Below are 14,802 nucleotides of genomic sequence, written 5' to 3'. Positions count from 1 at the left end.
CTACAGCTCTTAGAGCCGCATTTAAAGCCATATCTTAATTGGGTATTTCTCCTCTTTCACAGCAGAATTGTTGAGCACAGTTTTGTGTGTGTGACTGAAGTAATGAGAACTTGTGAGCTTCCCCTTAAAGGTGTGGTGTGTTTGGAAGGCGAGCGTCCTATGTGTGCAGTCTGCTGTGCGTGACCCCATCCACTGAGCTGCCGCCTGTGAAGGGCCTCCTGTCACTTTGCCTTCGCTCACGGTCTGCTCTGATGTTCCTGGTCGCTGCTGTTTCCTGGGGCTCTGTGCTCTCCTGTGATGCAGACATGGGGGTACACGCCAGAGCCTTTGGAGTTGACATCTGTGCTGTTTTGAACTCCTAGATACCTGTTTGCCTTGCAACTTAAGAGAGACCTCCTGGAGGAGCGTCTGCCCTGCACAGACACCACGGCCGCCCTCCTGGCATCCCACCTTCTGCAGGGTGAGTATCTCCCTGCCCCAGGCGAAGGCACCAGCCACGTCCAAGGTCTGAAATGCACAGTGCTCTTGACCACTGGCACCTGAAGCATGTTAAGGTTCATGAGTGTGAGGAAGACCGGGCCTTTAATTTGCCCATTTTCTCTGATAAGCTGGAGATTAACATTTATGAAGTGGAGGTTCTTGAGGCAGTCCCCACCCAGAAAGAAAGGCTCAAGGCCAAGATCTGCAGCCACACAGGGTCTTTGGAAAGGTCTCTCCTCTGTGCCTTCTTGCATTTTCCCATCAGTGTTCAGTCTGGGAGCCAAATGGCAGCCCTGCCCCTCAGCATCCCTGGAAAGAGACCTATCTGGCATGAACATCACAGCCCCTCTGGTGACGAGTTAGGTATCAAACCCTGAGAAGAAAGAACACGTTTCTCAGTATGTCACACAGAGCAAGGGATGGCTCAGAAGAACAAGGAAAATTGTGGCATAGGAAGAGGTTCTGAAAGCAGCCTGTGCCTTGCTGGAGCTTTATGGAGCCCTCAGCTGACAGAGGAGGAGGAGGGAAGCACGCCGCTGCTAGGCTGGAGTTCCCCCTGGTGCAGAATAACGTGTCTGAAAGTTTGAGCCCAGGACTTCCCATCCCGTTGTGAGGTGGGCGCTGTGCCACTGGGCGCGAGTATCCTGGTCCCTGACCTGCTGGGCACTGTGCGTGCACCGTGCATGCACCTTGCTGTGAATTTGAGGCTGTCTCAAAACAAAACAAAACAAAAAAAGCAGCTTGTTTAAGGTAATTGGGCTTAACTATGATTCTTGAAACATGAGTAGCCTCAAGATTCATGAAATTAGAAAGAGACATTGTTCCTCAAGAATTTGAGAGGCTCTGAGGGAAAAAATGATTTAATTAAAACACATTGTCCTGAAACAAATTAAATGAGAAAAATAAGATACATATTCCTGGTCACAACAGTCTTGAGACTGCAGGCGGATAAAGCGTGGCTTAAGACACAACAAACTGCCCAGGATAGACTGGTGGCTGAGCACTGGCCTCCTTGGGGTCACTCACCAGCATTTTTATTCTTCAAAATTCAGGAAGAAACTTCTTTACCTGCCTTCCTATTTGCCTTTAATAGCTTAAGATATGTGGAAAAGTAAAATACAAGATCCTGTTTATTTGAGGGATATATTCTTTTACTACAGATTTAGGATAATTTTTTTCTACTTTTAATTCATGCATTTGCATGTACAAATGCTTGTATTTTTCTTTATTTGAAAGTAAGAATCGCTGTTACTGTCTCATTTCAGCGGAAATAGGAGATTATGATGAAACCCTGGACCGAGAGCACCTCAAAGCCAATGAGTACCTGCCCAGTCAGGAGCATTCTCTTGAGAAGATTCTGGAATTCCACCAGAAGCACACGTGAGTCCATCAGAGCCTACTGCTGGCCCCCTGTCACCACATTCTATGACCAGCTAGTGTATTTACATAACAGAAGCCACCACTGAGGCTTCTGCAAGCCTGACCAGAGTCACTTCTGCTGTCTGGGGGCCACTGCTAGGGGGAGGCTAGAATGGAGTCCACACCCTGACAAGAGTGACCAGAGGGCAGGGCATCAGGGGCAACTGCATGTGAGCATTCTTACGGAGTGTTGTGCGAGACGTGTGTGGTAAGCCTGTCAAGCGTCTGTGGGCCCTCCTACGAGGTGGGGTAGGGCTGGCAGATGCCGGCATCACAGAGCCGCCCTGTGAGTGACTTGGTTTAGGTTTCTCCAGGACGACGCTGGTGTGCTTTTTGAGAGTAAAGAGATGCAGGTAGGGGCCATGAGGAGGGAGGGCCAGGGCCAAGGGCCTGGGGGAGGTGGTTGTCATCTTGAACCCACCAAAAGGGAAAGTGGACAGGAGAGGGGCCGATGGCTTGGTCTTGCCCTTGAGAAGAGGCCTGTTGATGTGCGGGTTTATTTTGGTCAGATAAGCCTTGTGGGGAAAGCTCCATGGGGATCCCTCTCAGCTTTTCATCAAAGGTTTGGGTGCCAGCTGTCTGTCAGTCCCTACTGTCCACACCGGGGGAGAGGGTAGCTTGAACAGCAGACCAAGATCCTCACCCTGGAGGACTTTGTATTACCCCCACAAGACTGCATGCTTCTTGTGCATTTTGCCACTCACAGTTCTTAGGGAGTGAGTGCCTTTTGTGTGCCCACTATTGGGACAGCCTTGGGCTGCGCGGGTGTATGTATGTTAGGGTGTGTGAGCTACAGAACAGACAGAGCCGCCTCCACGGTGAAGAGAAGGGTGAGTGGCTGGGCTGCTGGGGCAGGCAGGCATCTTTGAGGAATTAGCCACATTGGGTTGCTGAGGGGCATTCAGGCAGAGGCAGCAGCTTGGAAGGGCAGGAGGCGGCTCATGGACCCAGCCTGCCACCTTCTACCTGAAGTTCTGGTTTAAGCAGTGGGGCGAGTAACAGTGCCTGCTGCTGACAGGAGGCTATGTGTGACCCTCCTCTTGTGGCAAGACTGAGTGTAGGCACCGGCCCGATCTTGGATGTCACAGTTTGGGGCATCTCTTAGTGTCAGAGTTCAGCACACCCGGGTAGAGGAGCAAGGGGCCATCTCCCAGTGCCAGTTTGAGTCCCATGCCCATCCCAGAGGAGACGATGACCCATTCGGGATTTATTCCTAGAGTGGGGGTAGGGCAGTGCACTGGCGCCAACAGGGAGATGGGTCCGGGATGTAGGCAGAGTGTTGTCAGCATGTGAGCAGACAGTCTGTGCAGGTCACCTAGGAAGGGGAGGGGAGAGGCAGACGGAGAAGTGAGCAGAACCTAGGACAGACCCTAAAACCTGGCCATGGGAGGGTGAGTGAGGAAGGGACACCACCAGAGGCCCTGAGAACGGACAGCGAGCGAGGCAGGGAGAGAGCCTCGGACACCAAGGGGGCAGCGTGTCAGGAAAGGGCACAGCCCCTCAGGCAGGGGCTCAGCACCAGGCCCAGCGAGTGTGGATCCAAGTGTGCCTGTGAAGTGAGGTTCAGAGTGAAGGCCAGGCTCACACTGAAAGTGAGGTGAGGGGATGGTGAAGGTCTGTGAACAGTCACTCTTGAGAGCCACCTGGCCACAAGCAAAGACGCCCCAAGGAGGGCACTTGTGCACATGTGTGCGTGCCCCTGTGCTTGTGTGTCTGTGTGTTTGCACACATGTGCTCATGTGCCCACACTGTGTGTGTATATGTGCATGTGTATTGGCATGTCAGGTGTGTGTCTTAAAGTGACTGCCTTAAAAACTTGTGAAAGGGGAACCTGGGGGGCTCAGCTAGTGAAGCGTCTGCCTTCAGCTCAGGTCATGATCCTAAGGTCCTGGGATCAAGCCCCACATCAGGCTCCTTGCTGAGCTTCTCCCTCTGCCTGCTACCCTCCCTGCTTGTGTGCTCGCTCTCCCACTCTGATTGATAGATAAATGTATATATTTATATATATACTTGTGAAAGCCAGTTAAGAAATCGGGTGATGTGTTTCATAGAGGACTAAACCTGGACTCTTTCCATGGGAGGAAAGAGCACGGGAGCTCTGCTGTCACCCTCTGGGCTCTGATGATTCTTTTTACTCCCCCGCTAAAGATTTTTTTTTAAGGGATGAACAATTTCTTTTTTTTTTAGATTTGTTTATTTACTTACTTACCTACTTACTTACTTGTCAGAGAGCTTGAGAGAGAGAGGCACAAGTAGGAAGAGCAGTAGGCAGAGGGAGAAGCAGGCTCCCCACTGGCCAGGGAGCCCGATGCAGGGCTTGATCCTGGGACCCTGGGATCATGACCTGAGCTGAAGGCAGACGCTTAACCAACTGAGCCACCCAGGCACCCCAAGATTTTAATTTTTAAGTGATCTCTGCGAGCCCCCAGATCGAGTCACATGCTCACATTGACGGAGCCAAGCAGGGGCCCTCTCATGGTTCTGATGTGTTGACTTAATCTTCCAGTTATCAGATACTTGTACTTCTTTTCCTTAAATCATTTTTTGTGGTGGGTTTTTAAATATAATGTGGTACCTTCATTTTAACCAAGATAAAAAATGCTCACATTGACGGAGCCAAGCAGGGGCCCTCTCATGGTTCTGATGTGTTGACTTAATCTTCCAGTTATCAGATACTTGTACTTCTTTTCCTTAAATCATTTTTTGTGGTGGGTTTTTAAATATAATGTGGTACCTTCATTTTAACCAAGATAAAAAAAAATATTTAAGATTTTATCTATTTATTTGTTAGAGAATGAGCACAAGGTGGGGGGAAGTGGCAGAGGGAGAAGCAGACTCTCCACTGAGCAAGGAGCAATGCGGGGCTCAATCCCAGGCCCCAGGGTCATGACCTGAGCCGAAGGCAGACGCTTGACTGCCTGAGTTACCCATGCATTCCCTGACCAAGATAAATTTCTTACCTAGTATATAACATCTTCCTTGGCCCACCGGAAACACACTTCAGTAATCACTGAATAAGATATTGAAGGAATTTTTTTTTTTAAATCACAGTCTTTTGGATCTTTGAGAGCGAAGAAAAAGGTTTAGAAGCTGGTGTCTTAGTCCTTCGGGGCTCCTGTAACTGAGCACCCCAGGCTGGGCGGCTTGTAGCCCACAGACCTTGATTTCTCACAGTTATGGAGGCCGGAAGTCCAATATGGAGGCCCTGGTGGATTCAGTGGTGCTGAGGACCTGCTTCCTGTTTCATAAATGGCATCTCTAGCTCTGTCCTCATAAGGTAGAAGGGGCTGGGCACTCCCTGACGCCTCTGTTTTGAGGGCACTAATATTCAGGAGTCCTCTACATGGGCCCCTCCCAAAGACCTCTCTCCAAATACTCCCATATTGGGGGTTCGGCTGCAGCCTAGGATTTGGAGGACACAGACATTGATTGACCCTGTAACATTCCATCCCCCCACAATTCATGTCCCCCTCAGATGCACAATATAGTCATTCCATCCTAATAGCCTGAACGTCCCCACTGCTCCTGCACCAACTCAAAAACCCTCCCAGGCCCGCAGCCTTTCCTGAATCTCATCTTGATGAGGACTGGCTGGGACCCCGGCTAGGGTTCTGCCTGAGGCCAAGTCTCCTCCAGCTGTGGACCTGTGAAAACAGAATACTATGCTGGGGACAGCATGGGATTGGCACTCCCCTCCAAAGGGAGAAATTGGAACAAAGGGAGGGGTAACAGGTCTCAGGCAAGCCCAACAGCTAGCAGGGCAAATGACGTTAGACCTTAAGGCTCAGGAATAATCCTCTTTGGCTCAGTGCTCTGCCCTCCAGGCAGCCCTGGCCTTGGAGACTTGGTGGAGGCTGTGGGGCCCTCAACCCCCGCCCTCTTCCCCACTGGCCTGTGTTGGGAGGGGCAGCCCTGACCTGAATTGCCTTTGGGGTCCTTCTCCCACTGTCCTGACTTCTCTCCATACTGATCTCCTCAGCCATTTAGGTATACCCTTAGTGTCCTCATTTTCTGCAGTATGCATAGGTGAATATTTTTCTGGTCTTAAAGTTCCTCTCTGTTCCCCACTTCCATCTCTCAGGCACTTCTCTCTTGTGCTTTCCTGGCAGCAGTCAGAGCAGCCCAGTCGCACCTTCCCGACTTGGCCTAGAGATCTCTTCAGCTAAACATCCAGTTCCATTGCTGGCCAGTTCTGCCCTCCACAGAACAGTAGGATATAAATATAATTCAGCCAAATTTTGTGCCACTTGATAAAAAGGATCACCTTCTCTTCTGTTTCCAATACTGTGTACTCCTCACTTCCTTCTGAGACCTCGCCAGAATAGCCTTTCCCGTCCTCATATCTACCCAATTCAAAGGCTTAGAGCTTCTCTGAGAAGAAAGGCTTTCTCTGCTCTCTTTTCCTTATGAGTCCTCACCAGACTCTCCCTTAGCCTCCCTGATTCTAGCTTCACCTCAGAACTCCCCCAGCCTCTGCCTGGCACCCCGCTCCAAAGCTGGGGCAGTGGTCACTAGAAGCATTAGGGATGAGCAAATCTTGGGGTGCCTGGCTGGCTCAGTCAGTAGAGCATACAGCTCTTAATCTCAGGGTCGTAAATTTAAGCCCCACATAGGGCGTGGAGCCTACTAAAATTTTTTAAAAATTAGAAAGTAATAAGCAGATCTTCCCCATTAGGACACCTTAGAAAACAGTTGTCACACACTCAGTGTTTCTTAGTGATGATTTATTAAACGTAAGCTAATAGGGTGTCCGTAACAAACTCAAAGAATGGAAATTATAGCCTAAGAATAGAAACTGTGGGAATAGCGTAACCCAGACAGTTGTGTTGTTCCTTAAAGATCCAAAAACTCAGGGGCCTCTGGGTGGTGCATTCGGTTAAGCTTTGGACTCTTGGTAGTGGCTCAGATCATGATCTCAGGGTCTTGAGATCAAACACTGCCATTCCCCCATTCCCTGCTGTGCTCTTTTTCTCTCTCAAATAAAAAAATCTTAAAAAAAAAAATTCCAAAGCTCAGACATTTGGAAGTAAGAGGAAGGGTTGTTGATGGAGAGCCCCACATGTAGGGCATAGGCCTTGAGTGGGGGTCCTCTGAGTAGGACCTTCTCCCCTTGGCTCAGCTGTGCTTTGTCTGAACAGCCCCCTCCTGGAGCCTGGTCCACGTGACACGGGTCATGGGCTCTTCCCTGGAAGCATGACTGGACTGGGAACTAGAGAAACGGATTTCTATTCAATGTCATAATTTTATCCTTATAAAAGTATATTCTAATGGTTAGAATTTACATTATGAAAATATTTAGGAAAAGTATTGAAATGGGTTGAGTGAGATACTGATGTTATCTTTGGTGTTTCCTGCATTTAGTAGTTGTCTCTGCGTATAATGTTTGCATGGGACTGTGTCAGTATTTAGGGCAAAGTATAATGCTGAGCATCTAGTGGATATAAAAACCGTGCTGCCTGTCAGGAAATGGAGTACAGGCTAAAAGGAAACAGACGATTTCTTTGGTCTGTGTGTGGTATGCTGCATTTCCGTGGGTCAATAAACTTAAAGGGACCAGTCTGCTCTGAAACAAAGCCTCCAGCCTTGGTTTGTTTTATTGTGTTTTGTCTTCCTAATCAATTCTGTTGTATGTTTTGGCTTTTTGAGAAATGAAGTTGCTTCAGTGCTGTGACCGTGCCATCCTTTATTACTTTAGGGGCCAGACGCCTGCTGAGTCGGATTTCCAGGTGCTCGAAATTGCCCGGAAGTTGGAAATGTATGGCATCAGATTTCACACGGCTTCTGACAGGGAGGGGGCCAGAATTAACCTGGCTGTTTCCCACATGGGTGTCCTCGTGTTCCAGGTAGGGAGGGCAGGTGTGCACTCTGACTCAATGGGGCTTGAACACGTGCTGGTAAAATTTTGTTCTGATGTGTACGATCTTGGATGTGGAGGAGGAGCCTTGCATATCTTCTGATCTTACCTCTCACCCCGTGGAGCAGCTGTTTCCTTGTCTCTCTCTCCTCACTGTCACAGAGCCCTCTAGCCCCTGGGGCACCCCATCACATGCTACCTCTGATATTGACCTGAAGGTCATCCCCACAGAATCTTCTATGGAAACACTGGCTCCTCTGTGCAGAGCCATCTCCAGGCCTCAGGTGTGGACCTGCACAGGTCTGGACGTGCTGCACTGGGAGGTATCTGCGGAAGTCATTTCAGGACATAAAGCTAGAACAGAGCGGAAACTGTCAGAGGCTATGGTGCGTGATAACCATCAGTACAATCGTCGGGAACCTTTGTGTTGGCTATGTATACAGAGGCAGACAGTTCCATAAAGGGTCACTGAGCTCTGCCCGCAGTGAAGCACGTGTATGCTAGGGTTTGTGGTGGGGAAGCGTCTGCAAGCAGCTGCTAGAACACAGGCCCTCCATGGCCTGGAGATGTTGGAAGGGCTGCCCACGTCCTCTGCCCCAGGCCCCGTGGCCCACTTGCTGCTGCGATCTGCCCTCTAGGGAGCCCTCTGGTCCAGCCTTTGCAAAGCTGTGGGCCTCCAGTTGCACGTGGACATCCTGCCAAGGCCTTCTCAGCACTGACCGCCATGGGGGGTACGTCCTGGGCATCCAGGGGCTGCGTTAGCCGCTCCTTCCTCTGTGGGCTCTTCTTAACCTGTGGTCATGTAGGATGGCTCAGCTGATCCAGGCCCCCATAGTCAAGCCACACTTGTTCTCCTTTTCTTTTCCTTTCATTTTTAACCTACCCATCAAGTTTTCAATTTCCTATTAGGGGAAAAAGAAATCTTATTTTGTCAACAGAATGTTAATTGTGTTCTATCGTATACTGAGTGATTGGTGGAGACGGTGCCAGGCTCACTGTGTGAGGTGATGGACCCAGGGCCTCCCACAGCTGCTGGCTCACATGACAGTTTCTGTATCATGCAGACATGAAAGTTACACATCCATCCCAATCGAGTTCAGGTGATTTTTCCAGAAAAGGATAATTTGTAACTGGAAGAAATTAAAAGCGGGGATTAGAGACTTCAAATTAAACACATTAGATAGTATTCATTATTATTCCCTCAAACCCCCACCAGATTGACAATGAAGGAGTTGGGTTTTTTGTTTTTTGTTTTGTTTTAAATTTAAACTAGTAAGAACAAAGACTGGAAAAGGAAATCAAATGCCAGCGATGTTTTAGGAGTTGGGAAGTGGGCAGATGAGTGGGAGCAGTGCAGAGTAGTGGGAAGGGAGTGGGAGGTCAGACTCCTGTGTCCGCAGGAGTTTAGGGGGCACCTTGGAGGGCCCCGGGCAGGCTGGGGCTGGTAACAGCCTGGTTGAATCTGTGGGAGGAGCAGGTACAGCCGCAGCCCCTCCCTGTACTGGGAGAGGGCAGGGGCATCCCTCTCCGGGGTCTGGCTCAGAAGGCAGAGGACAATACGAGGTGAGCCTCCAAGTGGATGTTTAAGGGAAAGCCTGTGCTCCGTGTTGCCACAGGCCTCCCCGTCTCTGCTCCCCTGGAATGGTGGACAGGCTGACATCTCAGAGACAGGAAACTGATGTCCAGAAAGTCCACATGGCCTTCTGGGAGCCCTGCAGGTGTTGACACAGGGGCATCCCGTGGTAACAGGCCTGGCTCCCTACCCCCGCCTCCCCCCCAACAAAGAGCCTCCAACCAGCATTTCAGAGCCTTCTGTTTTAAAGACTTTCATTCGGGAATAACTTCCAAACTTACAGAAAAGCTGTAACAATTAGAACAACACAATCAGCCCTCATGTGCCCTGACCCTGGATTTCACCCACAACAGCATTTTACACATTCACTTTGTGGTTTGCGTTTCCCCCGGCATGCTTCCTCACCCCCACTCCATGTACACGCACAGCCACACGTGAACATGCACACACACATAACTCTTCAGAAGCATTTGAGAATGGGCTGCAGACTCCTGAACCCTTGACCACTGAAGGCATATGTTTGCAATCCTGGAACACTGCCTGACCATTGTCACTGAAGCAGCTGATATGCTGGTCGTTCTCCGGTCTTGTCAGCCAGCCAGTTGATGTCCTCACGGCGCTTATCCGGCAGGCCCAGGCTGGGACCAGACATGGCATTTAGCTGTTGCATCTGCTGTGTCCTTGAAGCCAGAGCGTTTCTTTTCTTCATCTTTCAGGACATTGACAGTGTTGAGCATAGTCCCTTTTATTTTTAATAGGACATTCTCCATTTTTGGTTTGTCATTTGTTTTCCTGGGATGAGGTTCAGGGGACATATTCCCACTACCCAGGTTGTCACATTCTTGACAGAAAGTCTCAACTGAGACACCGTCCCGCCTCAGTCGTGGTGTGAATCTTGATCTCTGCTTTCTAGTTCTTAATTACTAGTCTTGATTACTAGTTATTAACTTTAGTTATTAGTTACTGGTTATTGTAGTTACTAGTTTTTCTCTTTAAACCAGTAAGCAGTCCATGGAGAGACACCTTTAAGACCATGCAGTTACTCTGTCCCTCACCAGATGGACCCTAGATTTCACTGGTGACCAGATGGTCACAGACTCTTGCAGTCCTGGGGTCTCACTTTTAAACTCAGGCAGATAACCAAGGATCACCAGAAATTTAAGGAAATCCTCTCTCTTAAAGAACAGATACCAGATTAATGTTGAGAAGAAACAGAGCCTGTGCCAGGAACGGGATGAGAACCCCTGTAGAATCCTCAGCAAACACGCCATCTTCTATCTGTCTCATGGGCAAGATGCAGAAAAGTCACTTTACACTGTGTCATGCTCATGAGGAGTAGGACTCAGATATGAAAGATTTTTGTCTTGTAATTTTATATTTTTATATTTTAGCCTTATTTGTATTAGTAAAATATTGATAACTGATCATCAGGAGGCTGGTTCATCCATATTATGGACTATCGGGCAACTGCACAAAGAACGTGGAGGCTTTCTGTGTCGTGATACATGGGACATTGAGATGCAGTGCTGTGTGGAGCAAAGATGAAAGTGTGTATGGTTTGCTACTGCTTGTGGGGAGGAGTGGGAGAATGACACACTCTCTATACCATACAAAGTAAACAGGTGGCATTAAAAGCCGCTGGGAAGGGAAGGCAGCTGCAGGCTTTGGGAGCGGGTGATAAGGGGCTTCTCCCTGCAGACTTGTCCTGCTGAGGTTTTGAACCTTGCTGATGTATTACTGCCTTATGTTTCCTGGGAAGCCTCACAGAAGAGAAAATTGCCTCTGAAACACGAGCTGTCTGTAGTCACAGGGACACACGGAGAGCAGGAGTGCATGCAGATCTAGAAATGTGGTAGCAGAAAGGACCATGCTGCAGAGTGTGAGGCTTTCTGGAACACAAAGTTGAGGAAATCTCCACAGAGCAGTTAGAGCATTCATGATACAGAGGCAAGTGACAATTCAGAGAATAGCACAAAAGGCCAAGCATTCCAGCACCCAGGAGACCTAGAGGCCACAGCCCAGAGCAGCAGAGGAAACTGTTACAGAAATCACGTGAGAAACGTGTCCAGAGCATAAGGCACCAGTGTCCATATTGGAAGTGCCTACACGTTCCTGCTATGGCCAACGAGTGAAGATCACCCACAGGGCACACCAGCATGACGTGTCAGAATGCAGGGGAGACCGGAGAGCTCCCAGAAGGAGAAGGAAGGAACCGTGTCTGGCTTGTTGGGGGCAGCACTGGAGGCTACAAGACAATAGGGCAGGCAGTGGTGTGGAACGTAAAAGAAAATCATTTCCCACCCAGGATCCTCTGCCCCATCCAATGTGACTTCTGTGCAGAGGAAATAAAAACATTTTCCAGATACACAGTTTTTCTGAGGTTTGACTGCTGAGCACTTTTTAAAGCACATGACAGAGGAGAGAACAGACTAGGAATGGCGGTGTATGGGCTGCACGTTAGAGGCTGCCCAGGGAGCACCCATTAGCATGCGTGCAGCATGGAGAGAATTGTTTCCTGGATCAGACCGCACTGAAGAGTTTTAAACTCTGCAGGGATGGGGCCCCTGGGTGGCACGGTCAGTTGAGCATTCGACTCTTGGTTTCAGCTCAGGTCCTGATCTCAAGAGTTGTGAGCTCGGACACCACGTCAGGCTCTGCTCAGTGCGGAGGTTGCTTGGGGCTCTCTCTCTCCATCTCCCTCTGCCCCTCCCATTTGTGCTCTCTCTCTCTCTCTCTCTAAAAAATAATCTAAAAAAAAAAATTCTGCAGGGAGAGTTTGGGCTGAATTAGAAAATTGAGTAAATGGGAAGAGGCACTTAGTATCTCAGGGAGAATTTAAAGTAAAGGAGCAAAATAGAGTTACAATTCACCATGGCTCGGCCTGTGAGAAGTACTCTCATGATCAGTAAATAAAAACCAAATCTAAAATTTGGCCTCCGCAGAGTGGGTGTGGAGGGCTCAGGAGGCGAGGTCTCCAGCAGGAGGGCCCTGAATGGCTGGGTCTTGTCTAAAGCCTTCCTAGACATTTATAATTGTGCCGTGGATTATTGGATAAAAATTAAAATGAAAGCAGTAGCTCTGAGTGTTTATAGCCAGCTGCTCAGTTTTAAAAGTTGAAACTTTTGGGGTGCCTGGGTGGCTCAGTGGGTTAAAGCCTCTGCCTTCAGCTCGGGTCACGATCCCAGGGTCCTGGGATCGAGCCCCGCATCAGGCTCTCTGCTCAGCGGGGAGCCTGCTTCCCCCTCCCTCTCTGCCTGCCTCTCTGCCTACTTGTAATCTCTCTCTGTCAAATAAATAAATAAAATCTTTTAAAAAAAAATAAAAATAAAAATAAAAATAAATAAAAGTTGAAACTTTTAAAGTTGAACACTCTAGTTGTGATCGGGTTTTGTTTCTTCTTTAGACTTGTGATAGTGGTTAAAACTCTGGAATATCACTTTTTTTTTTTTTTTTTTTTTTTACCAAAAGAGAAAGTGGAAAGGTGAGCAGGCAGGCAGCACCCATGTGTGAGACCTCTCTCACCTGGTCTGTGTCTGTCTTCGGGGGCACACCGTCTCTGCCTTGCCTACAGCCCCTGCCCAGGCACATAAACCATATCTGGGGTTAAAAACAGTGGGGGGTGGTGAGGAGTAAGGGCACAGGAGGGAGGCTTCTGTTTTCTTTTGTTGATGTTCTGTATTTGGGTTATTTTTATTTTGTTTGCTTGCATTTTTTGAGAACATAGTTGAAAATTTGAGCAGAAATTAGAGTAATTAGTGTTTGGGCAGTATTTAAGAATATGGGATGCTTCTGTTCTCATGGAGACCTTCTGTTCTCATGGGTTAAAAACAGTGGGGGGTGGTGAGGAGTAAGGGCGCAGGAGGGAGGCTTCTGTTTTCTTTTGTTGATGTTCTGTATTTGGGTTATTTTTATTTTGTTTGCTTGCATTTTTTGAGAACATAGTTGAAAATTTGAGCAGAAATTAGAGTAATTAGTGTTTGGGCAGTATTTAAGAATATGGGATGCTTCTGTTCTCATGGAGACCTGAACATTCCTATCGGGACTTTTAGGACACCCCCTTTTTTTTTTTAAAGATTTTATTTATTTATTTGACAGAGAGATAGAGATCACGAGTAGGCAGAGAGGTAGGCAGAGAGAGGGGGAAGCAGGCTCCCCGTCGAGCAGCAAGCCCGATGCGGGGCTCCATCCCAAGCCAAAGGCAGAGGCTTAACCCACTAAGCCACCCAGGCGCCCCTTCAGGACACCTCTTAACTTAGGAATTGTTTTCATGGAGGTGTAAATTACTGACGATAAAGTTTACCACTTTCCGATATATATTCATGTCTTCTTAGTGTGTTTACAGAATCGTGCAGCCATCACCGTGTGTAATCCAGAGTGATTTTAATCACCCACTCTGCACATCCTCACTACCACTGAGCTGTGCCCTGCCTCAGGCTCTTCTCCTCTCGGGCTCTGCGCCTAAACCGGGTCCTCACACCTGGCTTCTTCCCTTGTTTTCAGAACAGGTCCATGTGGTGGCATCCCCCTTTAAGGTTGAAAGTTTTTGGAGTTTCTGAAGGAAAACTCCATTCCCTACCTTGCTGTCCCCATCTCAAGTTTGCAGAGAAGAGTAAATGATCATGATGGTCAAGAGTAGAGGGGACGAATACCAGGAAGGTATCTCAGAACATTGAATTTTTATTCTGAAACAATGCAAAGCTTACAGAAAAGTTACAGGAACAGTACAAAGAACTTATTCACCTGAGACATCCATCCAGATTTTACCAGTTGCCTAATCTTATTTGCTGCAAGAGATCCAATCTAAGGTCAAGCACTGTGCCCTGTCTGGAACATTCTTCCTTCTTTCCCTGATTCTGATGATTATAGGCCAGTCATTCTGTGGAATTACTACAATATGGACTTGTTGGATACTTGCTGATGATCAGACCCTAGTCTAGCTTCTCAGCCAAATCACAGAAGTAACCGTGTTCCTGGTGTGACTGCAAGGTGTCCCATGGTGCCATCTGTCCCATTGCTGGCAGTGTCAACATTGAACACTCGGTCAGATGGCATTTGACAAGCTGATCTACTGCAAAGTTACTTTTTGTCCTTCGTAACTAATAAGCCTTTTGTGGAGAGAGAGTTTGAGGCCAGGTGGATGTCTCTAACCTCATCCACTCACCTGGTTGGATTACTCTGATGGCTGCCAAGTGATGACTCATTTACTGCCATTTTTTGTGCTCCTGGAAGGGTTTCTGTCTGCATTTACTTACTTCGTATCACTGTGGACTCATGGATTTGTATTATATTCGCATCACAATTTGAATCATAACAGTTCAGATTACACTCTGACACATGATAATCTGCTGCTGTCACTATCCATTTTGATTTGTGACGTGTCCCACATTGACCCTTGGACATCCCTCCAAGCAGGCACTTGTGTCCGGTGGGCCTGTCCCATCCCATTGAGCACTCGTGTACTTTCTTAGACAACAGA

General features: G+C 48.3%; 1 protein-coding gene across 5 annotated transcripts in view; it reads left to right on the top strand.

The window, feature by feature from the left end:
* The window catches only part of FARP2 (FERM, ARH/RhoGEF and pleckstrin domain protein 2), a 110,954-nt gene that overhangs the window by 53,795 nt on the left and 42,357 nt on the right, over positions 1-14,802 (top strand). For all 5 annotated transcript variants that reach the window (XR_013966536.1, XR_013966537.1, XM_080798351.1 and 2 more), the window contains exons 6-8: positions 363-460; positions 1,746-1,860; positions 7,595-7,742. Coding sequence is in view for 3 of the 5 variants with exons in the window: in XM_080798351.1 (XP_080654477.1) it covers positions 363-460; positions 1,746-1,860; positions 7,595-7,742 (361 nt within the window). In the remaining 2 variants the exon portion in view is untranslated. The remainder of the gene's footprint in view (positions 1-362; positions 461-1,745; positions 1,861-7,594; positions 7,743-14,802) is intronic.

This window comes from Martes martes, assembly GCF_963455335.1.
Source record: "Martes martes genome assembly, chromosome: 3".
In the NCBI taxonomy this organism is placed as follows: domain Eukaryota; kingdom Metazoa; phylum Chordata; class Mammalia; order Carnivora; family Mustelidae; genus Martes; species Martes martes.
Note: the sequence above shows the minus strand (reverse complement) of the source record. Positions and strands in the feature narration are given on the sequence as shown.